Source organism: Prosopis cineraria, unplaced genomic scaffold, assembly GCF_029017545.1.
Source record: "Prosopis cineraria cultivar Desert tree isolate PC_DT_omini unplaced genomic scaffold, ASM2901754v1 PC14, whole genome shotgun sequence".
Lineage (NCBI taxonomy): Eukaryota > Viridiplantae > Streptophyta > Magnoliopsida > Fabales > Fabaceae > Prosopis > Prosopis cineraria.
The window spans coordinates 25,355,168-25,380,671 of NW_026555345.1; the positions used below are offsets into that span (position 1 = coordinate 25,355,168).

General features: G+C 32.9%; 3 protein-coding genes across 7 annotated transcripts; 1 reads left to right on the forward strand and 2 right to left on the reverse strand.

The window, feature by feature from the left end:
• Window positions 1–2,788: 2,788 nt before the first annotated feature.
• On the reverse strand, window positions 2,789–5,782 carry LOC129292844 (pentatricopeptide repeat-containing protein At1g05600). Of its 4 annotated transcripts, none has more exons than XM_054930504.1 (2): window positions 5,615–5,782; window positions 2,789–4,482 (listed from the first exon to the last, which is right to left on the reverse strand). In XM_054930504.1, the coding sequence occupies exon 2, from the start codon at window positions 4,475–4,477 to the stop codon at window positions 2,969–2,971; it is 1,509 nt and encodes a 502-aa protein (XP_054786479.1). In that variant the 5' UTR covers window positions 4,478–4,482; window positions 5,615–5,782; the 3' UTR covers window positions 2,789–2,968. The 4 variants fall into 4 exon arrangements, with proteins under 4 accessions (XP_054786479.1, XP_054786478.1, XP_054786481.1 ...); XM_054930503.1 differs by having other exon boundaries at window positions 5,578–5,782; XM_054930506.1 differs by having other exon boundaries at window positions 2,789–4,429; window positions 5,615–5,781.
• A 2,946-nt stretch (window positions 5,783–8,728) lies between these two features.
• LOC129292845 (UV-B-induced protein At3g17800, chloroplastic-like) lies at window positions 8,729–11,781 on the reverse strand. The gene is made up of 4 exons (XM_054930507.1): window positions 11,616–11,781; window positions 11,373–11,521; window positions 9,960–10,261; window positions 8,729–9,712 (listed from the first exon to the last, which is right to left on the reverse strand). The coding sequence occupies exons 2-4, from the start codon at window positions 11,511–11,513 to the stop codon at window positions 8,893–8,895; spliced, it is 1,263 nt and encodes a 420-aa protein (XP_054786482.1). The 5' UTR covers window positions 11,514–11,521; window positions 11,616–11,781; the 3' UTR covers window positions 8,729–8,892.
• A 9,511-nt stretch (window positions 11,782–21,292) lies between these two features.
• Window positions 21,293–24,540, forward strand: LOC129292587 (uncharacterized). Of its 2 annotated transcripts, none has more exons than XM_054930161.1 (5): window positions 21,293–21,709; window positions 22,239–22,384; window positions 23,745–23,863; window positions 23,956–24,074; window positions 24,313–24,540. In XM_054930161.1, exons 1-4 carry the CDS (start codon window positions 21,495–21,497, stop codon window positions 24,055–24,057), a joined length of 582 nt encoding a protein of 193 aa, XP_054786136.1. In that variant the 5' UTR covers window positions 21,293–21,494; the 3' UTR covers window positions 24,058–24,074; window positions 24,313–24,540. The 2 variants fall into 2 exon arrangements, with proteins under 2 accessions (XP_054786136.1, XP_054786135.1); XM_054930160.1 differs by having other exon boundaries at window positions 21,294–21,709; window positions 24,323–24,540.
• Window positions 24,541–25,504: the final 964 nt, after the last annotated feature.

The window sequence follows — 25,504 nt, forward strand, 5'->3', positions numbered from 1 at the left end:
GGGGTCCACTCTCAGAAGAGGTTAAAATGTTAACGTGGTGGACATGGTGCGGCAGTGGGCATAATATTTAAGAGGGGATTTATTTTTATTTGAAAAAATAATTGCATGTGACTAAATTAACTTAGCCGCCTTTTGGATTGTCCAAGTTTTCTCATGAGAATATTCATCTTTCCAGATTTATACATTAGAACTGGTTGACGTTGGCTCTAAATTTTGGATGAGGACAAGAGAGTTCTGTTTCTAGGAAAATTTTAACTTCGGTTAAAGATTACTAAACGATTGTTGCTGTACTACTACATTGTAAATAAATTTATTAGATAATATATATTTAAATTTTATTAAAATTGTCTTTTTTGTTCACCAATAAAAATTGATCCAATTATTAAAGATTTAATTCATAATATACAAGGTTGTGGTTCAAATTTATATGCCAATATGACAATGTTATTGGTAGGAAGCCTCTAAAGATTTAACTCATCTAAATTTTATTTCATAAAAAAATTATTTTTTCTTGAACTATGCCTATTTAAAAATTTGTATTTTTAGTAATAACAGGACTAGTACTCTCAGGATGAGAACAACGAGTGCCTAGTTTAATCAAATTAATTTTTCTTCTATTTTTAAAGGATTAAAAAATAATGTTGGAATCTATGTATAGTAAAATTAAAGGCTAATATTTTTTAAAATTTGAGTTAAAGAATTAAATTTTAAATTTGGATTAAATTTAAGATTGGAATCAATTTAAAGTTTAAAATATTAAAATAAGAGGTGCAAAGTATAAAAAGAAGAAGGAAATAAATTGTAAAATATAAAAATACATACCCCCATACATGTTATTTTTTCCAACTAACAACATGTGGCTCCGCCACTTATGAAAAGAATTTTGCTCATCAATAGTGGTCACACACGATTTAAAGAATCTTAATCTATAATTTTTATTAATTATCATCTATTTATTTGAGAGCTACATTTTTTGGCTAACTAATGCAAAAGGAAAAAAAAAAGAGTTCTCTTATACTCATATAAAAATCCAAAATCATTGGGACAAAGTTGATTATGTAATATATGTAATGCCCGGATATAGTTAACAAACAGTTATTTAGCCTTTTCATGATAGATTTAGTGCTTTAATGCATCATTGAAATAGCTTGTTTTATCACTCACGTTTCAGTGGCTAACATTGTAGAATGTGTCTCAGCAAGGAAAATTTAAATAAAAAAAACATCATTTTTTGTACTCCTAGAAAAGGTTGGTGATGGTAAGCGAGCATGCTTGGACTACTATTATTATAGTTACAGAAAAAGTTAAGTTAGGATGATCTATGAAGTAGAAAATTTGGGTGGGGTTATATTAATGAGGCGTTTGGAAGTGACTAACATAGCAGCCACCTTATAGTTATATATATATATATATATATATATATGTACGTATGAAGTTTTAGATAAACAAGGAAGTTCATAGCCCGCCAATTTCATTTACCATTAAACATAGTGATTGGAATTTGAAATTAAAAGCAGCCAGCATGTCATGGGTTAAGGCAAATATAATGAGCTAAATTGCAAGGTGGAGCCAAGTTAACATTAATGGAGATTAGATACTACAAAATGGATATAGATTCAGTGAATGTCTATGAAATATTTCACGTGTCCCAACTTCCACATAACACTATAAAGATTGAGGATTCAATCAAACAATTACTAGAGATGTTAGTACAAAATAGCGAGAGAATACCAAATTACAACTATACATTTTTCTATACCTTTTTCTTTATGGAATTTGTTTTTTTTGGGTAGTTTTTTTTGATGGAATTCTATACCTTATATTTTAATCCAATGATTTATATAGTTGCACAAAAATAGTTAAAATGCATCCTTATAAAATTATCTTTTAACTCACAATTTTATTTATTTTTACTGAAACATGATTTTTTTTTTTTGGCTTTTTTGTTTTGTTTTGTGAATTGCAATCATCGACACGTGGATTAACACCCGCAATTGGTAAAAGGCAGTTTGCACAAAGTTATACCGAGCAAGAAAGTGAAGCGAAGTATCATATAGGTTGTAGTTACCTAGACGTCACAATTTTCTATGGACCATGGACAGAAATTGATGCACACTAAGACTAATAGAATATCATCTAATCTATAAAATATTTAACTATTTTTTTTTTTTACCCCAGTCCCTCAAGTCCCGATCATTATAAATGTAAGGGCAACATTATTATAATTAATGGATAAGAAACTAGGAGATTTTGGAGGGTGGGATGTAGCTATGGGGAAGGATTTGGCTTATCCCAATCCTCAGACATGGATTAGCTAAAAGAACTTGATAGCCAATTGAAGTACAATTCATATTAATTAAATATTGGGGGGTTTAGTTGGCACGATAATTGCGTGCCATCACACTGAGCGCGTAATGATTTGTTTATGGGTTTGGTCCCCAGAAATCAACTTACCCAACCTGTACAGAAAGTCAGAAAATGATACTCGTAGTTTCAAAAGCTTGGAGGGTAGTAATGATGATAGCATCTAGCTGGAGCATGGAAACCAGTAGGGTACATTATTACATTAATCAACTTACAAAACTGGACTCTTGAAATTCCTTTTTTTTCTTTTAAACCATGTTTAAAATCAACTCTTGACATATTGACCAATACCCATCCCAAGTTACCAGTCAGATTAATAGCCATTCTCTAGATGATCTCTCACAATTCAAAGCTTAACTTAAACTAACGCAAGGACTAGTTCAGTTAGAGTTTGAATCAGAAGGGAATGAAATGAGAACAAAAATATGTCCAGAAGTCAGAACCAACTTTAAAATTGGTTTACCTGTGAGGAATCAGAATAAGTCTCTGTCAAAATTTAGAACAGATGACATCCTGCGATTGGGGTAAATTTTAGAACTTAGTGTTACATGACTGCAAGACAGTCTGAATGCTAATAAGCCTGTGAATAGAGAAGCAAGAAGAATCATGCCCTACTTAGGCGATGCAATGTTTCAGTAGGTACTTTCATCTTCTCTGAATCACAAAATAAAGACACCAAAGAATTCCAAACCCTAATTTCTGGCAGCTTACCTTGGCTTATCATCTCCTCCAACCACATTACAGCTTCATATTGACTGCCCAGAGAGCAAAGACCACCAATGAGTGAATTGTAAGTATTATCACAAGGCCAATATGACTTAATTGACATCTGCTCCAAAAGTCGGCTTGCTTCAATATATCTTCTTTCACGACACAGCATTTCCAGGACAATGCTGTAAGCTTCTTTGTCAACTTTACAACCTGACTGCTTGGATATCTTATGCAGATACTCAAGGGCTAGTATTGATTTACCTTCACTACATAGGCTTTTCAACACAATATTGCACACTCTGGCAGTAGGCAGGCAATTGGCTTTCACCATGTCCTCCTCTATGACCTTTATTGCTTCATCTATATTAGTTTCTTTACACAATGCTTCCACCTTTGCCTCAAAAATAGGAGGTGTTGGTCTATAGCCTCTATCTTGCATTTCTGTGATGACTTTATCAGCCTCAACAATTTTGCCATCTTTATATAGATCCATAGATAAAGCACTGTAGCTTGCCAAACTTGGTATTGCACCTTTGAAAAGTGCTTCATGAATTAGGCACTTCACACCTTCTATATCCTCACCATCATTGCACCGAGTAAGATCAAGTCGGTGACAACACCGTTTTGGGGCCTTTAGTCCTTTCCTCAAAATTTTACCAAGAATTTCTGTGGCTTCTTCAATTTGACCATCATCACATAATGCATCTAAAAGAGTTCTGTATATCGCAATATCCTCACTACAACCTTTCTGTGAGATTCTCCAAAACATTGAATATAACAAATGCTTAGCCTCATGTACCCTCCCATCTTGGCACAATCCCTTCATTAAAACTGCATAACTGTCTCTATCTGGGTAGCAACCTTGATAGTCCATCTCTTGGAATATTTGCAGCGCAAGATCAGATCGGTTCTTCTCACAGAGAACTTTCATAAGCAGGTTCAAGGGCTGAATGCGAGACTTCACTTGCCAACCATAAGCACTCTCCCTAAAAAGATGGTGAGCAGCTTCAAGCATGTTCTCTTTCACCAATATCTTCAGCAGGGTATTGAAAGATTCTGTCCAATTAATACAGTTAAACCGAGGAATGCTATGATACAGAGAGATAGCCTCATCTATCATTCCAGCTTCAGCATATGTCTTGATAGCCGATACAAAGACTGAATCTTTGCATTCGCATGAGTCCTCCCTCATCAGCTCTATCACATCCTTCATCTCTGTGATTCGCCCTGACTTTCCAAGGATGCTAATCATAGTGGCATACACTGAACCATTGTGGTGGTACTTGGGGTACCTTGATTGGACTTCACTGAAAATTTGGAGAGCCTTTAATGGGTTTTTTTGCAATTGTATAATCTGGGAAAGGTAGGTAGGTGTCAATACTCTTGGCCACCTTATACTCATGGCACCTGAATACGCATCAGTCAAAATTTTATGGGAGCAAAACGCAGCATTTGCTTCAGAATATCTATGGCAGCAGAAATTCTATGAGGCTAACTCAATAATTGACATGATAATAACAATATTTATTTTAAAATTTCAGAGGCTGATGAAAGATGATGAATCTGACCCCTAATGGGCTAATGGGAAAAAGGTAGAGCAGAAAATGGAAGGATGTGGAGGTGGAGCCCCACTGTGTCGAAATGAGAACAAAGATAGAGAAACAGCTCCTCCAGTGCTCTAAGTTACTGAAGTAACACTCTTATTTGGAGCACATTTAAACTCAGTTATATGTTCAATAAATATATTGAATTTGAAAGAAAAAATTTATACATGATATTGCATTTATATATTTTACAAAGGGAGGGTAAAAGTTGACAGATTTGCCGTTCTTGTGGCTTAAGATTAATTATACCAAATATGGCTTCATCCTATTCGCCCGTTCTATCTTCTCCAAACTAAGGACCAGATAGAAAATTCCACAACAAAACACTCAGGAGCGAAACATCCTAAATACAATTCAAATACTCATAATTGCCTTACACACACACACACACACACACACGGGCGGACTTATAGTGCACTCAGTGGCCACCGAAATCTTTGAAATATGCATAGTTGATATCATGCCCTTTTAATTTTTGTTCCAGATACTTTGACACAACTCGAGCCAAGTCATTTACAAGATCATACATAACAAATACCTTGACAATTTTCCAAAATTGATGATAATATAAAAAGATTAATAAACAGAATGCCAATACACAACAATTCCAACATTGAGAAACAACATAATCCAAATCATACAAGTCGCTGGCAAATCAAAATGAAGAGGGAAGAAGTATAATAGCCAATTACACACCATTCAAGCAAAAACGAGTACAAAAAAAATAAACTCAATGTAAATATTCCAAAAATTCAAAAGCGTCAATATTCAAACGATTACACGAACAGATTGAAAGCCAGCTTAAAATGAAAAATTTAAAACAAAGCAAGAACATCTAAGCAGGGAACAGATGACGCGGGGCACAAATTAAAAGTCAGATTGAACAAATCAACCTCACCGGATTTTGGGAGTACAAAAAGCCCTAGGGTTCGAACCGTCTTCGCTGCTTGCCCAAGAACAACAAAGTGGGGTTGACAACGGTGGACGGCGTCCAACGGCGTGTGGAATGCTGGTTCGTCGACGAAGAGAAATGGATCCTATGCTTGCGATAATGAGTTCTATCGGGGTCGAAAATTAATTAGCCCGGCCCTTTCTTTCGCCAAAGACAAAAATAATACCCACTCCCTCACAAATTATAAAACAACATTGTTAGAATTTTATAATTAGAATAAAGTACAAAAATATTTATCAAGTGATTAATAACTAAGAAGAAGCATTTATTAGCTTAAAATGAAAAAAAGGATTAAAAAAACTTAAAATATTATTAAAATTGGTGTAAAAGTGATTAAACTTTTAACTTTATCTTAAAGGCATTAGTATGTTAAATACTAAATGTGATTGACACGTGTCAATCTTTACAAATATGAACTAAAAAGAGAGAGAGAAAGTACTCAGGAAGTAGTCAACTAGAAATATCCAGTAGTCTAAAGTGAAAATGAGGCAAAAATACTCATAACGTTATCAAAGTTGATGAAAAAGTAACCAATCTATCAAATCCCTTAAATATTAATCGTTTAACTGACACATAAACAGGAGTTGATCATTTTTCCACTAATGTGGACAAAAAAATTTGCAAGTGAAATTCTATGAAGGTGATAGGTTATCGTATGCATATCATGTGAAAAAATGTCGTCTTTACTGAACATCAAAGTTAAATTATTTACTTTTTTGCAACAGTGACAAAAACTATTTGAGAATTTTGAACCTATCATAAATGAAATTGATTAAGGTTGTAACAATCTTCTGAAGGCAGGCGGTGTAGGAGGTGTGTTTAATCTCGATCTTTGATTGTGTATAATTTATCTTACTGTATTGAATTTTAAGTTTTACATATAAGAAAAATAAGTAGAAAGGGAGGGACGAAGGAGGTGGGATATATCAGTGAAAAAAATAAGATTTAGTGTGATACGTCATTGATCAACCTCAATAGAAATTAATCTAGAAATATTTTTTGTCTACGTCAGCAAAAAAATGGTCAACTTCTGCTTATGTGTCAGTTAAATAGTCAACATTATTATGTATATTTTTATTCTTTTTCTCACTTTAGGCTGTTGAATGGTACTAGCCAATGACTTCATAGATATTTTTGTCCCTTTTTTTTAATCCACATCAACAAAGACTAATACATAACAAGCACAGTCAGCATTTAATATCGAAAACTAACAACATTAAGGTAAAGTTAATTGTTTAATCACTTTTGCACCAAATCTAATGACGTTATGGATATTTTTATCTTTTTTTTTATTTTAGGTTACTGGATATTTTTGGCCGATCACTTAATTAGTATCTTTATACCTTAACCCTTTATAATTTGACAAAAAAACATTTTATTATTGATACTTATTTAACATTACACTTAAAGTGGTGAGAAAATTGAAATAGCAATAAGTTTAAATTTATATTAAATTAGAGGATATTTTTAAAAGTTTTGAAAAAAAAAAGTTTATAAAATGTCATTACGAGAATTTATTAGAATGCGTAAACTTATATTATAATTTAAGACAAATGGATTGATTGCTTCGAATAATAAAATTTATTTTATTAATTTATACTTACAAATTTTTATATAATTATTCGTTGTCTTTTCTTTACATTTTTTTTATATATAATTTTGGTTTAGGAGTTAGCTCTAGTAGAATGATTAATTTCCTACCATGTGGTGAAGTAATATTTGAATATTTTGTTTAAAAGGTGTCCGTGTTTAATAATTAATATTGATTGTGTTTAAAGTAAATTTCATTTACTAACGGAGGTTGAGTCTAGCAAAAAAAGTTAGTCTCTTGTAATGTAATGAATCAAAATTTATATTCTCATTGGCATAGGTGTCCACAACCCTACATTTGCTACCCAACTGTGTTTTTAAAATAAGATTGTCTTTAATAAAAAGACATGTGAAAAAAAATGTAGATTCCATTTTAGGAATTTGACTTTTCAAAATGATAGAAGTAAATTTCATTTATGTTTGCTGAATTGACTTTTATATGGTTTTTAGGTTTTGTGGATGGCCTTTTTAAATAATTTTTTAAAGAAAAATAACCATTTAATTATTATAATCTTGACTCAACTGTAATTCAATTTTTAAATTTTGACTAAAAAATTGGATGTAATACACAATGAGATGAGGATACAAGTTTTTAATAAGAACTTAATTCCATAACATATAAGATCATTCAATCCATATTATACAATAGTTTTGAGTACCATTCAAACAGAATTCTCAACTCACCAGTTGCTTGATTAGTAAAATAGTTATAGTAAAAGATTTCATTTTTGACTGCATGTTTAGAAATAGCTGTGTTGTTTGAATTACCCATCACACTCGTGTTATTTAGACTCTCCCATGTCAGGATTTAAATACATCTATTGCTGTTCATTATGTGTCACAAGTTTCATGCTCCCAGTTGATTAATCTTCTATATGACCCGGTTTCTAAAGGTAGCCTTTTCGACGCGATTTTTACTCCATCAACTATAAAAGTTGGATCAATGTGAAGTCCACTTTCAATACAAGCATAACAACCCTCTATTCAGTAAGCGTTTAAATAATTTTACAAGCATCATTTACCATTTATTGATATTAATTTTTTTTAATTTAAACGATTTTATAAAAATAATCCAAGTCATCCTGGAAGACTTCTGTAGTAACATAAAACTGGAACCTATTTCTCAAACAAAACAGGCTAGCTGTTTAAAAAAAAAAAAAAAGACCGCATAGTTAAATTTTTAATGCATCCACAGAAGTTCTGAACTTCTTACATTCTCAAACCCTTAATATCAAGAATGAACTACACTGATGAACGTTAACATAGAGGACGCGATAGCCAAGTTCGCCTCTCCAATCCCCAAGTCCGGGTACGCAAGGCAGCATGACTCGTCGGGATGAAGCTTTGATCTCCACGTACAGGCAACATTTTACATCGTAAGTGAAGCCAATTTGGCAGCACAATGCAAGACAACTAATTATGCAGCAGCACCATACCAGGCGTTGCAACTATACATAGTACAGATTTGTTGATGCCAAAATGAATAATTAGACAGGCAAAAACCAAGTTGAAGAAAAACTTCCACTCAACAAGAAAGTGGGAAAACTCGCTGTGCACAGATCAATTAAGTGTAATATTATATGGATCTTAACACCATAATTACATTTTATGATTTCAATAATACTAGTGAGGTGTTCAGCACCAACTTTGCCATGGTAGACACAGCAGCACTCAGTTCAAGACAAAATGGTACCTCGAGTCCACAAAGCTCTCAACATCCCAGAGAAAAGAACCAAAAGTCACAGCCTCCAAAACAAGGCTCTTCAAACCACCAAAACTAATCTTCACGTTCTCGTCTTTTGAAGAGTCAATTGTCCCTTCCGGTGTTATCACTATTTCAGGTCTTCCGAACAATGCCTCTGTGTGCTTCTCAATGATGCTGACGGCCTCTTTGGATCTTATTGTCGCATATCTCTGAAGGGTCTCACCATCAAAGGACATCACATAGGTACGTAACCTGGATGGCTTTACGCCATAGCCAAAACCCTCAGGATTGACACCACCACCAGGCCAGGTAGAGACTTCGGGATGGGCCATACCTTGAGAAGGATCTTCTCCATTACTTGGTCTTCTACCATCCATGACAATTTGCTGTCCACCATTCTCTTCTGCCGTAGCAGGAAGAATTTTCATTGTCTTCTCCAGCTGGAACCTTTGGTCAACTCGCTTAAGAAAGTAACCATACATCACTGATGCAGCATAAACCTGTCCAACCCTGAGTTTGCTGATCTGAGCCATAGAACTTGCATCATCAATTCGATTACCCAAAATGAGAGCTAAGTGGTTTCTGATCATCTCATAGGCCTCAGGTGAGTGAAGCTGCTCAAATTTCCCATCTTCACTTGGCCATGAATCAACTCGACCCGAAGGATCTGGAGTTACAGAGGGTATCAGAGAAACATTGGCATCCATGAACTTCTGCACCACCAATGCATACAAAATCTCTTCGAGAGCTTTCCTTCTTTCATTAGCCTTAACCTCCGCAATCCTTCTGGAAATATTGAAAAGCCAATAAAATGGTCAGACTTATTAACAAGAGTCATTGGCATAATTCATGCACAACGCATTTTTATGTCCTTTTGAATTATGGACTGGTATATAAGAAGACCTCCATATATGACCAAGGAAACCATGATTAATCAACAAGCAAGAATTTAGTTTCTTAGATTAATTGGCCAATGAAGAAAAGATGTGAAGATAAAGCACAAAATAGCAGCAGCATCAAGTATTGGACAAACCTGTGCAAAACTAAGTCAGTGCCTGAAGCAGAAGGCTCTTCCACATTTTGTTTATCAGCGTCACGGTCAGTTTGAAGCTGCTCAAGCTGTTGTTCTACTGCAGCAGGCACAAGATGCGGATGACTAATCAATATCTGAGAAAGAAACTGTCCAATTGGAGATTCCAGCTTAAGAGGAGCAATTTTGGTGTTTGACCCTGATGATTCTGGGGATAGAGATGAAGCTTTAACTACTAAACCTCTTCTACTTTCAAAAGCCAGTCTCTTGTGACCTTGCTTGGGGATAGACACAGAATAGTGCAGCTGGCAAACATCAAGAATAATCAGGAAAAAAATAAATATATTTTAATTATCAGCCATGCAAGATGCAACATCCAAACAAGATGCACTCCCTTCATCCCTATATATAAGATGTTTTTAACTAATTCACACAAATCAATAAAAGTTGGTTATTTACTTAAAAGCACAACATTTTTTTAGTTTTGCCCTTGACCAATTTCCAAAAGTAAATAAATGCAGTACGTAGCTTTTTTCATTTCCAAGACAACATAAGGGTAAAATTGTCCATTTGTTAAAAGATATTACGAGAACCCTTATATTTAGGGACAAAAAAAACTTTCTAACAACATCTTATATATAGGGATGGAGGGAGCATTCCAAAATTCTACTTCCATAGAAGCGCACAAACAAGATTAAATATATAAGAACAAATGAGGCAATGAAGGCAATCTGAATAGTAGTTGGCATCTAAGTACAGTGACGGATTCAAGGGGAGCACCATCACACAATTTTCCACCTTCATAGAAATAATCGAAGGTGTGCTTTAAAAATAGGTTAAAAAAATGCTCAATTAAAGCTTGGCCCGCATAGGTAGAAGAAGATAATTTTGCATCCCCGGAAAATAATCCTTAACTCGTCACTGTCTAAATATCGAGGAAACAGAGTTGATTGCCAATCCCAATAGTCAAGCAAAAAATGACTCCAAATATACTTTGGGCAGTTTTCAAATAAAGATCAATCGTGGATTGCTTTTATCTACAGATGTGACCGGGGAAGTGGGAACCATTCATGCGCCTTGAACAAAGCACAGTCAGAAACTCGTGCTTCGAATTTGATTTGATATTGCCCTTTCTTTTCCTGCTTCATAACAGTCCTACGTCAAACTTAAGCTCAATTCCATTCACAAGCCCATTTATAACAGCCGAGCCACCCACCAAACATCGATAATCGATAACTATACCAATAATTATAAACGACTTCAACAGCAATCCACCAAATAAGCTCAAAACCAACATCAAGAACAGCAGACAAATCCGCCCAGCAGTTCATTCTCCATAAATAACGTGAACTCCCAGAACCATACACCGAAACTCGAAGTTGAAACCCCATAAAAAGGAAAAAACCGACTTCATACCTTACTGGAGAGCTGAAAACTGGAAGAAAACCGGGCGCAGGCCGGCCGGTTGGGAGCCAATATGCTCGATCTTCCAAGGCAAACCATCAGCTTACATGGAACCACCGATGATCGGACGACGTTCACTGCCGCCGCATCCATTTGCAGCCCTGCGAGGCCCGGAAATGTTGAATTAACAGAAACACAGGCAAAACTAGCCAAATAACCCCAAAAAAAAAAATTATGAATCAAGACGAAGCGTACCTTTAAGGTAATTGCAGGGATCGGAAGGGATAAAGTGCAAAACCCTAGAGAGATAGAAGAGACGATGAGAGAGAAAATGGAAGCGGTATAATTATCGTGTAACCCAACGAAGATCGGCTCTGGGATGCGTGTTGTATCTCGCTGCAAGCCGGTGGGTAGAATTCTGCAAGCGCGTGATAAACTGATGCGGTTTATTTATGCAAAACGGTAGCTTGCGTCAACTGGGCGACCCAAAAGAAGTTGACAAATATACCAAATGACATATTTGCCCCCCCTTTAAATACATATTATCTTATAGTACCTGCTAATGTTGGTCTAAATATAGAACACTCTACAAAAAAATCAGTAACATTAATTTTTTTTAAGAAAATATCCCTATTAATTGTATTGTAAAGAGATGTTATGTAAGAAAAAAAGTAAAAAAATTAAAATAGATTAATTTTAATTAGAGGGTAACTTGAAAAGTAATGATGATTTTTTACATGTGAAACAAATCATATTAACTAATTTTCTTAATCCTTGCAAAGATAGTTAAAATGGAGAATCACATGCAGAGATTATTTAAGTAAATTATTTATGAACAAAAACTAACAACAAGTTTCATTTTAAAAAAATTATATTTTTATTTTAACAATAATTATTTTGTATTGATTATTATTTGTGAGTAATTTCCTTTAGTGACATTTAGATGTGATTCTTTCTAGTTAAAAACACATCATTCCGATATACAGGGCAGGAAGGAGTATATTATATATTATTGTACTTCCTTTGTTTGTTAATATAAGGCAAATTAAATCAATTTCGTACATATTAAGAAATTATTGTTATATCATTATAATTATTAAAAAAATACAAATTTTTACTTTTGCTCCTCTTACAATTAATTATTAATAAATATAATAAATTTCTATCTAAAAATTCGAAGGATAGATAATTAATTAAGAGTAAAACTGAAAATTATTAATTACTTTAACTTTATCTTATGTTATAAAAAAGCTTCACAATTTATCTTACATTAAAGACTCGGTTGGCCTAAACATATTAAGTAGGCTCAGTTTCTTTTGATTAATTTAGTTGACATCCTTAGAGAGGGATTAGTAAAATTTAAAATTAAAATATAAGTTAAAAATGTTAATACTAACAAGAAGTAGTTATAAAATAAAGTATACATAAATTTGTATCCTCATGTAATTGGAAAAGGTTCCTAACGTTTTTCTAAACTTTTTTTGAATAAACAAGAATAATACTATATATAATTAAAATTAGAATCAGGACAAAAAGAATAGTATAGTAAAAAGATTCACAATTGAAGGAGATCTAACCAACCTTTTATCATTCACCGCCTTATAACAACAAGGTGAGGATGATCAAAAGTTTAAAGAGAGATTGATAAACTATAAGAAAAAATAGCTAAACTATTCGCTACTTCATTAAACTCTCTAAAAGTGAAATTTAATACAAGAGTCCAATGTCTCCAGTTAAACTCTCTAACTTTCAAAATAGCTTTTTGAAAGATTAACAATGGAATCTTTAAGAATCAAATTGAGAGCTTCAATACAATCATTAGTACCTTTAACTTATCTGTAGCCGAGATTCCAATAAATTTTCAACCTTTTGGTTATACATTTTTTTCCATAATGGTGGATGAGGAAGGATCCAAATGTGCCCCAAACCCCATAATCTACGTACCATTAGCATCTTTAATTGCTCCCCCACACGTACTCCTCCTATCTACTAACACAGAAGCATTAGTATTCAGTTTGACATAACCATTAAAAGGAGGAATCCATTTGGTTGATATATTCCACCTGCTGAGACTAACAAAGTAGGAATTAAGCAACATTATATCCATAACAGTTCTAAAAACTTTATTCAAATGAGACATATTACCAGCAACGTCTTTAGAGCCAAAAAGCCTATTATATCTAGTAGTTCAAATATCCCAACAGATGTATCCAAATAGGGTGTCCTACGAGACATTCCTAGTATTATGATTCCCTATATTACTTTTCAGATTCTATCTCTGTTGATCATGCCCATTGAGGAAAAAAATTTCTCTCACTTATCTCATTGAACTATTTCTTTTCATTTATCTCGGGCTAAGTTTCAATCTCTAATGAGATGCATGATGTTTTTCTCCTTCAAGCATCCTAACGGGCAAGCACTTGAACTTTGTAAACCACATTCTACTTTAAATATGGCTGTATGAACTCTATTATGAGCCACAAGCCAGAGAATGGATTTGATCTTTTCTAGTGTAGGACAACTCTAATTCCAAATGTCATCATTCTCCACGACAGTACCTGCAAAAATGAAATTAAAGGCAAATTTAATTGAAAAGGTACCGTTAGTAGAGGGTAGCCAAGTGTATTTATCCTCTTCTCTTTTCTCAATGGAGATTCAAGTGCGATTTATTAGGTTAATCATAGGCTTAAGCAACCAACGACACATTCTTTCACTATCCCAAGCACTATTATGAAGGATGTAGTCTGCCACAGCCTCTTTTTCATCATATACCACTCCTCTCCATTCTTAATTCATTTAAGGGCTATTCAAGCACCCCCCTCCCACTTTTCTCCACAACAAAAGGTGTTCCTTCCACTAACCAAGTTCTTTCACAAGCCCTATCTAAATTTCAGCCATATATTTGCAATAGCTTTTCAAGTCAAGGACATATTAGCCTTCTTGATGAACTCAGGAATTTCACACAAATTGCATTTATATTTTGAAATAAGCACATTAACCTATAAAGAATACTCTCAATTAATTAAATGCCAATATAACTTTATGATTTGAGCTTTGCTTTGTAATCTCAATCTTTCAAGCCCAGACTCCCTTTCCAGGTTTTTCTAAACTTAAATCACTCAATAAAACACTTATTTACTATTTTATCATGCTGTCAACTCCCATTTGAAGTTCCATTAGTGGATAACAAATCTCTGCTCTTGTAATGTTTTTTTAACCATCTTTTGCTCTTGTAATGTTATCATCAACATAAATATTCATTCAATATTAATATTATCATAATCAATTCAACAATATAAAATATAATATTTATAAATTACTTAAAATTATAAATTTTTAAATGATAAATGATATATTTTTTAAATTTCATGCAAATTGTTAAAGTTAGACTAATTTAATCAATATATAACATGGAATATAAAATTACACTAATTATACTAATAACAAGAAGTATTGTTGTATTATTTACAAACTAAGCATGGCGTGACTCATTCATCATATTGCAAAACAGTGCACTTGTTATTAATTGAATTGAACATTAATTATTAAATATACGGACAAGTTAAGGGACAGGGTTAAATAGGTAAAATGGGAAGAGGAAGATTTTTGTATGGGCACGAAACAGAGATAGACCCAGAAATACATTCGGGAGACCTCCAGTCTTTGGATTGTAAACTGGGACCCGGATACGACACTTCACTGTTCAATGAAAAAAATAATTTTGATAATAAAATATAAATAATTCTTTTATTTCATGTCTAGGGAAACCTTGGGTATTACAGACTAATCCAGACGCTGGAATAATTATTATATATTATATTGTTGAATTGATTATGATAATATTAATTAAGGTTAAGATTTTTGAATGGAGATTTGAAATTTGGAAGTGTGGTGACCAATTGGCCACTCACGTATCAGCCAAGGATTTCCTAAACCACTTTCCTTCTTCTCATTCTGTCTACGCGTCCTAATCTCAGCCAAACGTCTGTCAAACTGCCTTGTGGATATTATTTTATTTAAAAACAAATTGTACTTTCTATTTCACTTATTTATTTATTTTAAGAATACTTTTAATTATATTATAATGAATTTACAGTTTTTTAAATATTTAGATGGCTCTGGTAAAATCATTTACTTATTTTGTTGTCATTGTTATGATTTTTTTTGGTCTGACATTTTTTTATTATTAAAAAATGTATTTGCCTGTTGGCAAAAAAAAAAGTACATTCCTTATATCTTTTATTGGAGAAATAATAAAATAAAAAACATTTTATATGACTCTGCGATCACGATTTTTTGTGTGTGATAATAATCTTTTTTCTACTATCTTTTTTTTTTAAGCCGACTAATTTGATTTACATTTGTGGGGAAAAATAGCCTTGCCTTTTTTTTTAACATAAAAGGACTGAAAGATGAACCCAAAGAACATAATAAACACAGAAGAAATTAAAAAAAAAAAACGTAAAATAAACGAAGCATGAAAACCAATATTTTAAGCCAAGTTCAAATGTTCAATAAATTTATACAATCACGTGAAAAATTTGTTATAGCTTTTTAGTTGCAAGGGAGTCAGCGTTTCTCATGCTGAAGCGTTGAGCCTTTTATATAATATGACGATTCAAATTGCACTCGTAACAAAGTCATCACTTGCTGGGCAACTTATTAAAGTCTTGTGTGCTTGTTAGGAATCGGAGATGCCAAATAGCACTTACATTAGAGATTGTTCATCATCAATATTCTTACATCAGCAATTAAATTTGATTTTACATTTGTGTAAGTTCTGGTCTAAATCCTTACCAATTCAAATAACTTTATTGGTTTAGTGATCTTTAAATTATGTAAAAATAAAAAATAAATTCATTTAAAATAAGAAAATACCAATTTAATCTCGTGAAACGTGATAATGATAGTGAAGTCCAAGGGATTTCTTTGACATTAAATATTTGTATGAAATTACTTTAGTGCCTCTATATAATTTATAAAGTTATAATTTTTTAAATTATTTTAGTCATTAACAAAATTAAACTTGTAAATACTTATATCAAACTTATAAGGGATATAACATTAATTAGACTTTTTTAATGTAAAGTTGTGATTCCTTTTACTCATTAATAGAACCAAAATTACAAATATTTATAGCAAACTTTTGAATAGTGTAAAATTAGTTGCAAAAGGTATTAAAGTAATTTTATATAAAAAATTTAACATTAAAGAAATCTCTTAAAATCTCACTATTATTATTACCTTTTAGAGGATCAAATTATCATTTTCTATTTTAGAGGTATTTATTTGTCCTTCCCCCTTAAATTACATTGACTAATGCTTTATAATCCATCATAGTGTCCCCCCCCCCCCAAAAAAAAAAAACCACCATGGAGAATAGTATTTCCATCAAAACGAACAAGAAAGGAGACACAAAGCCCAAAAACAAAGGCCCACATGGTACAGCGGAAATAAGCCACAAAAAAAAAAAAAAAACGCGCCTGAAAACCATTGGTTTGTTGGGATAGAAACACGTGCATGACCTAAAATTAAACAAAAATAGTTCATGATGGTCAATATGCATGACCCTTGGTCTTTGATTCAAAACATCTCAATAATCCAACCGAATCAATCAAAGACAGGCATAACATGGTACAATGGGATGATCAAATTCCAAATCAACCAGCAAACATTACAATGAGATTTTAATGCAAGCTTTTAGAGATTTCTCATATGTAATTAGGTTAAAGGCACCTTGTCTAGAGGGAATTGGTCTAAAGGAAACTGTCATAGTCATGTTGAAAAGATAACGGCTAGAGTAAGTAGTTAGTTGACAAAGCATTTGTCATATGCAAGCAGATCTCAATTGATTAACTCTCTTATCTTCATTTTCTATATCTATTGGATTTGGTCTTCAATTTCTATTTTGCCACAATCCATAGCCAAAAAAGTGGAAAGGGTTTGTAAAGAACTTTTTTCGGGATAGAAAAAGTTATTGATCTTAGATTGGCTCTGGTGAGTTGGGAGGAAATATGCTATGGAAAAAAAAAAATCAAATATGCTGGACAATGGCTACTAATTAAGACAAATACAATGTGAGTAAAGTGGATAGATGAAGTCTACTTCAAAAAAAAAATACGAATCGTTGGACTTATCAAATAAAGCACATCACAAGTCAGGGCATTGGGAAAAAAAGTGAAATTAAGGCATGAAATGGCAAATGACTTTCAAGGAGGAAAATGGACTCAAGAGTAATTCAATGGGCAGATAATTGTATGGGGAAGTTTAATGTTCCAAAATACCTTTCCATTGCATGACTAGCATTAGAAAGCAGACTCGTTACAAAGAGCACATCGCAAGAATTTCAGTTACCCACCCATGATTTAGTGCATTTATCCCATTCGCTTGCAAAAATCAATTACAGGTGGCAGGCAACAAATGCAATTTCTGTGAGACAAAGGAGGAAAAAGGAAAACACTTACTCTCTATGTTAAAAAATATAAAACATTTTTAATTAAATCTTATTCTCAATAAAAAATAGTTATCTATTTTTAAACTAACCTTATCTTTTCGTATTTACCCTTATTAAATACCTTATAATAAATATAAAATTATTATTAATAGGAGCACTTTTTAAAAAAAGACAATGATTGCACCTCGAAAGACTAAAAATGCTTTATATTTTTAAACATTCAACTTTTTAAAAATATCTTACATTTTTAAACGAAAAAAAGTATTTTCAATTGTTGCTAGTAGGTTTGATTAATGGTGGCAGTGTACCTAATGATTCCAACAGGTGCACCAGATTCTGTATTTATGCTTCCAGGGTATAGCAAAATTGAAAGATATGTACTTTGGTGGTATATATGTTAATATATTGTGAACCATGTTTGTATTGAAAGAAACCGAAGGACATTTAGCGAATAGAAGAATGAAATTCACATGATCTTTGAATAGGTAAAGGGAGAGATAGCTATAAGAACGGAATTCACATGATCTATTAGAATGAGGATTATTTAATATTTATTGTTTTGGTGTTAGCGTTTTCTTTCTTTTCATCATGTACATATGAAGTTGTCTCTTTTGTTCATCTAAATGTTTTGATTCTTTTTTATCGACAACGGGGCAAAAGCCTATCTCTTATTTATTGTAAGAAACTAAACAAGGATCATTCAGACCCTTTACATCTCGAAGCAACAACCGGTTGAGGTCTTTAGGAGGAGCCTCGATAATACTACAACCAAAGTTTTGACTTCGACTGAATTTTGCAATCTAGTCAGCACACATGTTATTGTCTCTGTAGATATGTCTTACCACAATTTGTCAATCCTCATTAATTAAATTGAGGGCGCGCCGAATCTACCACTGTTTAGCTGTGAGGCAGCCGAAAGCAATTTGGAACTCTTGAACCATGGCAGATGAGTCACTTTCAATCATCAGCTTGCAGAGGTTAAGAACACGTGCCACTCGTAGCCCATAAAACAAATCCCAAAACTCAGCTTCTTTAGCTGTACAAATACCAAGGTTGCACATAAATCCACTCACCCATTCACCATTAGAATTACGAAAAATCCCACCACACGCTGCGGGCCCAAGATTTCCTTGTGTTGAGCCGTCGACATTAAGTTTAATCTAACCTTGCGAGGGAGGTTCCCATCCACCTTGATTCTGTCTCTAGTTAAAGGATTTCCTCAAATCGTTTTGCATGCTAGTAAACATCAGACTCGTAAAGCTATAGATCTTGTTCTTAAGTCTCCCAACATTAGTACTATCGCCATTAAAGTACGGTCGTTTCTTGATTTCCACAACAACCAAATTGTGATCCCAAAAATGATGCTCCAAGGGATGCCATAATATTGATCTTTCTTCTTGAGATTCCATTGAAACCAATCAGCCTTATTTAGACAAAAAAAAAATGGTTCGCATTTGTGAAGGAAATCCAATCCAAACATCTTCAGCCATAGTATAATCTCTAAGCACATGCAACACATCTTCGATCTTATTGTGACATAAGTTGCAGCAATTGGGTGAGTGAAATATCATATTTCTTCTTTAGCCAGTCATAATTCTTTCATGTATGGCCAGCAATATGAAGATTTGGAACTTTTCTAGGACCATTCCACTACGAAATAAGATTCCAAACTAGATTAGATATGCCACTTGGTTCTGAGCAAAGAGCTTTATACATGAAATAGACAGAAAAATCTCTATTAGCCTTAAGACCCCAACCAATCCTATCCCTTCCATTAATTGGCCTTGGGATGTGATGGCCTACCAACAATTTGATGTCTTTTTCCCCTAGAAAACTAGTCATGAATGAAAGATTCCACTCATCCTTGCCATTCACAGTGTTAGCCATTGTCATATTGAGAAGCTCAATCAGGGGTAACTGTTCACATCTATCAATCAAGGCCCCACTATTAATTAACCACTTATCTTTCCAGAACAGGATATCCATGCCATCTCTGATATCTTTCTCCAGGAAATCAACTACTTTAGGCCATAACTCAACTAAATTGTGCCAAAAAGTTGAATCATAGTTTTGAGCAATAGCCCCCTTTGTAAGGTTTTCTTTCCTCATGTATTTACCCTTTTAAAATGGAAGTGCACAAGCTATCTGGTTTAGCTATAATATTCCACACAGATTTACATACAAGGGCTTCATTCATGGTTCCCAAACTGCGTAACCCATATCCCCCTTGCTTTTTTGGTAAGCAAAGAGTGTTCCAGCTTTAAGCATGAACTATTCTCTCTTGAGTCAAATTCCAAATGAAATTTTGTTATGCCTTTTCAATTTCTTTGCAAACATTAGTTGGCACCTTGCCGTGCATTATGTGATAATTAGGAATTTGGATTGTTACAGATTGGACTAAAGTAAGGCAACTTGTTAAGGAGAGAGCCTGTGCCTTCCATCCACTTAATCTTCGTTGTACCTTTTCAATCAAAAAGTTGAATTGCTGCTCCTTATTACGCCCTCTAGTATCCATTGAGCCAAGTATTTCCCCAAAGCCTCACTTCTTGCAAAACCACTTTGCATAACAATTTTGCCTTGCACATTGTAAAGCACATTACTAGAAACCTTATTAGAAGGTGATATTCCCAAAATATCTTTTTAGATGATTTCTGTATTTTATATTTATTCTCAATAAATGAAATTTAGATTTTATCAAATTTCAAAAAACAGTTTTCTTCTTCTCATTGAAAATCGAGAAGATTGAGTGGAGTATATTTGAAATAAAGTAATTAACACTACACAAACTCTTATACAATGATTTATATCAAGACAAAAAATAAAAAATAAAATAGAAAACATTCTATTTTAGAGAGGAACGGGAGAAGTAGGCACTCTGCTCATACTCCTCACTCGCAAATGAAGATGAAAAATGGCATATAATAAAGGCATTTGAGTAAATATATTTTAAAATCAATTTTTATGGATCACATTAAAACTTAATTAAAATACAAGATCTAAACCAGCTAAATTAATCAAAATTTTCGGTAATTTCATTACTTATTATTTTTATTAAATTAAATGATAACAATTACCGTGATGATGAGACAAAAATTTTAGATGATAAATTATTTAATATTAAATACTTTCTTTTTTTTTTTCTTTTTTTGAAGTCAAGAGTTTAGTGATTTGGCTTGTGAGTTATGAATTAAATACTTGTGAATTGAATCAATCTCAAGTCTTTATTATAAGGTATTTTTAAGCATCTAGTAAGTAAATGTAATTAAATTATTAATTTTATCTAAAACACAAACTTTTAATTTTATCCATATTTAAATAATAAAAAATATTAAATTTACATTATGTTCTTTCTTGTTAATAAACTTAAATAAAAATAATATTAAAGAAATGTAATTAATACTCTCCCTATTACTTCACACCAAGGGCGTGGACGAATAATAAAAGGTGCTGTGACAATATCATCAATAATATCAATATCCGTTACTATCTGAAAACCCATAAATTGGTAATTGATCAACCGAGAAGGCGTCCCATGCCCTAACACTTCACCTAGCTTCGGTGGTGCTTGCTTGACGGTGCTCTGTGGCCGGAAACCTCACCATTCTAACCTCCGATTCGTACGTAAGGAAGAAGAAAAGAGAATTTCTGGTCAGTTCTTTGAATCTTCATCTTCGGCGACCATGAAGTTTCGGTATGCAATGGTGTGCTCTTCGAACCAGAACCGAAGCATGGAAGCTCACTCCATCCTCAAACGACAGGGCTTTGATGTGTGTTCTTATGGAACTGGTGCCCACGTTAAGCTCCCTGGGCCCTCCCTCAGAGAACCCAATGTCTACGATTTTGGAACTCCCTACAAACAGATGTTCGACGATCTTCGCAGAAAAGACCAAGAACTGTATCCTTCTTCTTTTCCAACTATTTTCATACTCGTTTTTGTTTCTCTTTTCATTTATTTTCTCCTCTTTGTTTGTCAAAACTTGTGGGTTAATTATAATACGCAGTAATTGATGCGTTTGAATTTTCAGAAAATTGAATTCACTTCTGTGATTTGTGGTTTTTCTTGGAAAATGAATTCTCTGTCTTTCTTCTAATTCCATTCATAAATTGTTTAGTGTTGATACGGGTTGATTTATTGAGCAGCTATAAAGCAAGAAAGTTTCTCCCTTTTTTAGCTCTAGCTATTCTGCATTGGTTAGACTATATAGGGATAATTTTGGTGGATTAAGAGCTTTTATGCATTTGTTAGTAAACTTTGCAATGGATACATGGTTTTCTTACACGTTATGTCTTAAACAGTCTAAAATGTGGAAAGTGAGATGCAGAATTAACACATACATTATTGTTCATTATTCCTGCCTTAGCATCCACTGCACTTCAATCCTTGTTCATTGTACTATTAAGCTTGAACCTTAATGAGAGTGCAGCTACAAGCGAAATGGGATTTTGCCAATGCTTAAAAGGAATTCAGCAGTAAAATTGGCACCTCAACGATGGCAAGACAATGCTGCTGACGGATCCTTTGACATCGTTTTTACATTTGAAGAAAAAGTTTTTGACATGGTTGTTGAAGGTTCATAATTTTGCCAAGTTTCATTCCTTTTGCTCTAGTTCGATTCTAAAGATAACATATATGTGGTTGCTCCCCTGGGAACAATAAAGGGTTATCCCTGGATTAAATCTTGCATCGGCTTAAATCATAATGAAGTTAAAAATTGGTTTTAGGCGGACTTGATTTTACAGGAGATGACAAACTTTCTAGATGTCTGTTATTTTCATTTCGAAAAGCACTCAATTAGCAAAACCTTTTAGAGCAGGAGGAAGAATGATTTGAGGTGTCATGTATAGGCAGTGTCTTGCTTTTTGTGTTGGCCATTCTACCGTCTGCAATCTCTTACAGAGTATGACAACATAGTCATAAAACATATTTGTCACTACAACCTGAAAGATGACTCCATGGATAATTGACAGCTGTATAAAAAAAACTATAATTTTTTTGTTTTATCAATTTCAAATAGATTCAGAGGTTATAGAATATTGATAATAATTCTTATTCTGGAAATAATGTTGTTGTACAAAATTTGAAATCATCCTTTGCGTATTACTAGTTATATAAGTGCATCGTTGTGTATAATCATCTTCTATATTAAATATCCTCTCGATAATGCATGGCACGAGAAGTTTATTTCGTTTTTGCTTATTCTGTTTAACATCTCTCTTTACTTTTATTAGGGAAGATAAATGATAATTCTCATATTCCTTTCATTATAATACAAATCGATCATTATGGCCCCTCTAGATTTTTTTCCTCATCTCTGTCAAGTTTCTGTCATAAAAAGATTTTTGGGAGAGATATTTTTTGGGCTTTGGATATTAAACTAATCGAGAGAACAGTGATGATGTTTGCTTGGAACCAAGAGTTTGCAAGTTGATTGCATATATACTTTATATACTTTCTTTTTCACCGTTTCTTTATTCTCATTGAAAGCAGAACTGCAATGCATCAAAGTGGGATTCTGTGTTTAATGTTTTCTTACTGCAATAGTTGTGAGAGTAGTATTATTCCATTGTCATAGGTTCCCGGTTACCTGTGGTGTGCATATTTAATGTAACTCTTTAGTCTAGTTGTTTTTAATTTTTCCTGTTTTGGTCTTGGAGCTTCACTGAGCTATTAAGTTATTAACAAAAACTTGATCTGGAATGTACTTTCCTTGATAATAATTGTTGGTGGTAAATCATTTTATAATCCTAACTCTACACAAATGCTGAGCTTTTAGGGAAACATTGTTTGTTATTGCAACTGGGTTTGTTATCTATCACTAGGAAACTTCCTTAGAGACATGTGGATTGAAGACCATGTCAAGTCTGAATGTCCTAATTCTTATGGTCTTGGGCGTATATTTGAGTTTGACTGTTTCTGTAAAAATGTGCAGATCTCCACAACAGAGATCATGTTCTAATGAAAACTGTGTTGATTATAAACTTGGAGGTGAAAGATAACCATGAGGAGGCTGCCATTGGAGCCAGGCTTACTTTAGACCTTTGCCAGGATGTCTGTTTCATTCATGCTACTATGTCTTCTCATTGTACTTGTAGCTTCTCTGCACTATTAGCTGACTTCCTCTGATATATTTCTGTGCACAGATTGAAGCAGCTGAATCATGGGAGGAGTCCATTGATGACATCGTTGCCGCTTTTGAGAAACAACACCGGCGAAAGCTGTTGTACAGCGTCTCCTTCTACTAAAGAAAGAGCCAAAGCAGGTCATCTCATTCTCATCATTGCCCTTCTAAAATTTTGCCCTGTTGGAGTTCCCTAGTGCCAATTCATTCTCACTGATCATGCCGTGAACGTGAAGAAGAGAACTAAAAGTTGTACACATTATTTAAATTTGACTTGTAGATTCATTTGGAAAGAAGACTAATGAGTACTGTGTAATTATATGCATTAAAATTTAAAAAAAAGGTTACGTTGCCTACTTGTTCTGACCCCGTCATTTAGTTTGTTTCAGGGAGGAGTGCGAATACTCCCATTGGCCGACAGGTATTTAGGAACTTGTAGTCAAGGAGTCGGTTGGTGGTGTTTGAATTTTGCTGACAGCATGTTGTGGTTGATTTTGATAACTTTTGTATTTTCAGTAGCTGGTTAATTAGGATGTAAACAGAACGGGGTGCAAAATGTAATCTTGTAAATGAGAACTATTTTTTTATCTTTAAATTAACAAATCTAGTTGGGAGCGTTACTCTTATTTCGACAATTATTAGATGCCAAATAGCATAAAAAATTAATGATAAAAAGATATTATTGAGTAATAATAAAAGGGGTATAATCTCTACCGAAAGTATAAGGTATAATATATTGGGAGAATGACAATAATGTTCCAAGATAGACAATTTATCACAGTTAACTTTCTGATTGAAATTTTTAAAAAATAAATTGTAAATATTAATTTAAACATTTATTAACAAGAATTTCAACTGTAACTTAAGAGTTATATTGAGAATTTAAATATTTTATTTATAATTAAAATTCTTGAATTTATAAATTTTTAAATCAATATTTAATTTTATGGGGACAATTAACTATGATAAATTCATTGTTAGTCCTTAGTATATATGCATGCATGTGTATATATATATATGTGCACGTAATATATTGTGGCATTTTCTTTTGAAGCTACTTTACATGGAAAAAAAACATTTTTAAAAAAAGAAATGAAAAATATGCTTAAAAAGAAAATGTGATAGCTGTTTTTTTATTTTTTTTGAAAAAATATAACTTTAAGTCTTTATACTTTGTTTGCATTTTGCTATTAATTTTTATATTTTTTTTGATATTTTTGATTCCTATATTTTTATTTTTTATTGTTTTAGATCTCTTCATGAGTAAAGTTGTAAACATTGATTTAAATAGTTGTAAACAAGAATTTCAATTATAAATTAAGAGTTTTATTTAAAATTTAAATATTTTATTTGTAATTAAAATTCTTGAACTTGCAATTTTTTTAATCAATATCGGGCTTAATTATCATAAATTCACTGTTAATGTCATTCTCCCTAACATATATCTATATATTTATATATGGATGCATGTATATGTGTGTAATATATGGTGGCATTTTCTTTTGAAGTTATTTTACATAAGCATGTTTGATACATAGGAAAATATTTTTTTTAAAAAAAATGAAAAATAC

Bases quoted from the DNA above. Each gene is read 5' to 3' on its own strand.
- LOC129292587 (XM_054930161.1), top strand. From the start codon at position 21,495: ATGAAGTTTCGGTATGCAATGGTGTGCTCTTCGAACCAGAACCGAAGC. The intron at 21,710-22,238 runs GTATCCTTCTTC...ATGAGAGTGCAG, and splicing joins CGCAGAAAAGACCAAGAACT to CTACAAGCGAAATGGGATTT. The intron at 22,385-23,744 runs GTTCATAATTTT...AAAAATGTGCAG, and splicing joins TTTTGACATGGTTGTTGAAG to ATCTCCACAACAGAGATCAT.
- LOC129292845 (XM_054930507.1), bottom strand. From the start codon at position 11,513: ATGGATGCGGCGGCAGTGAACGTCGTCCGATCATCGGTGGTTCCATGT. The intron at 10,262-11,372 runs GTATGAAGTCGG...GATGTTTGCCAG, and splicing joins GTTTTCAGCTCTCCAGTAAG to CTGCACTATTCTGTGTCTAT. The intron at 9,713-9,959 runs GTTTGTCCAATA...CAATATTTCCAG, and splicing joins ACTGACTTAGTTTTGCACAG to AAGGATTGCGGAGGTTAAGG.
- LOC129292844 (XM_054930504.1), bottom strand. From the start codon at position 4,477: ATGAGTATAAGGTGGCCAAGAGTATTGACACCTACCTACCTTTCCCAG.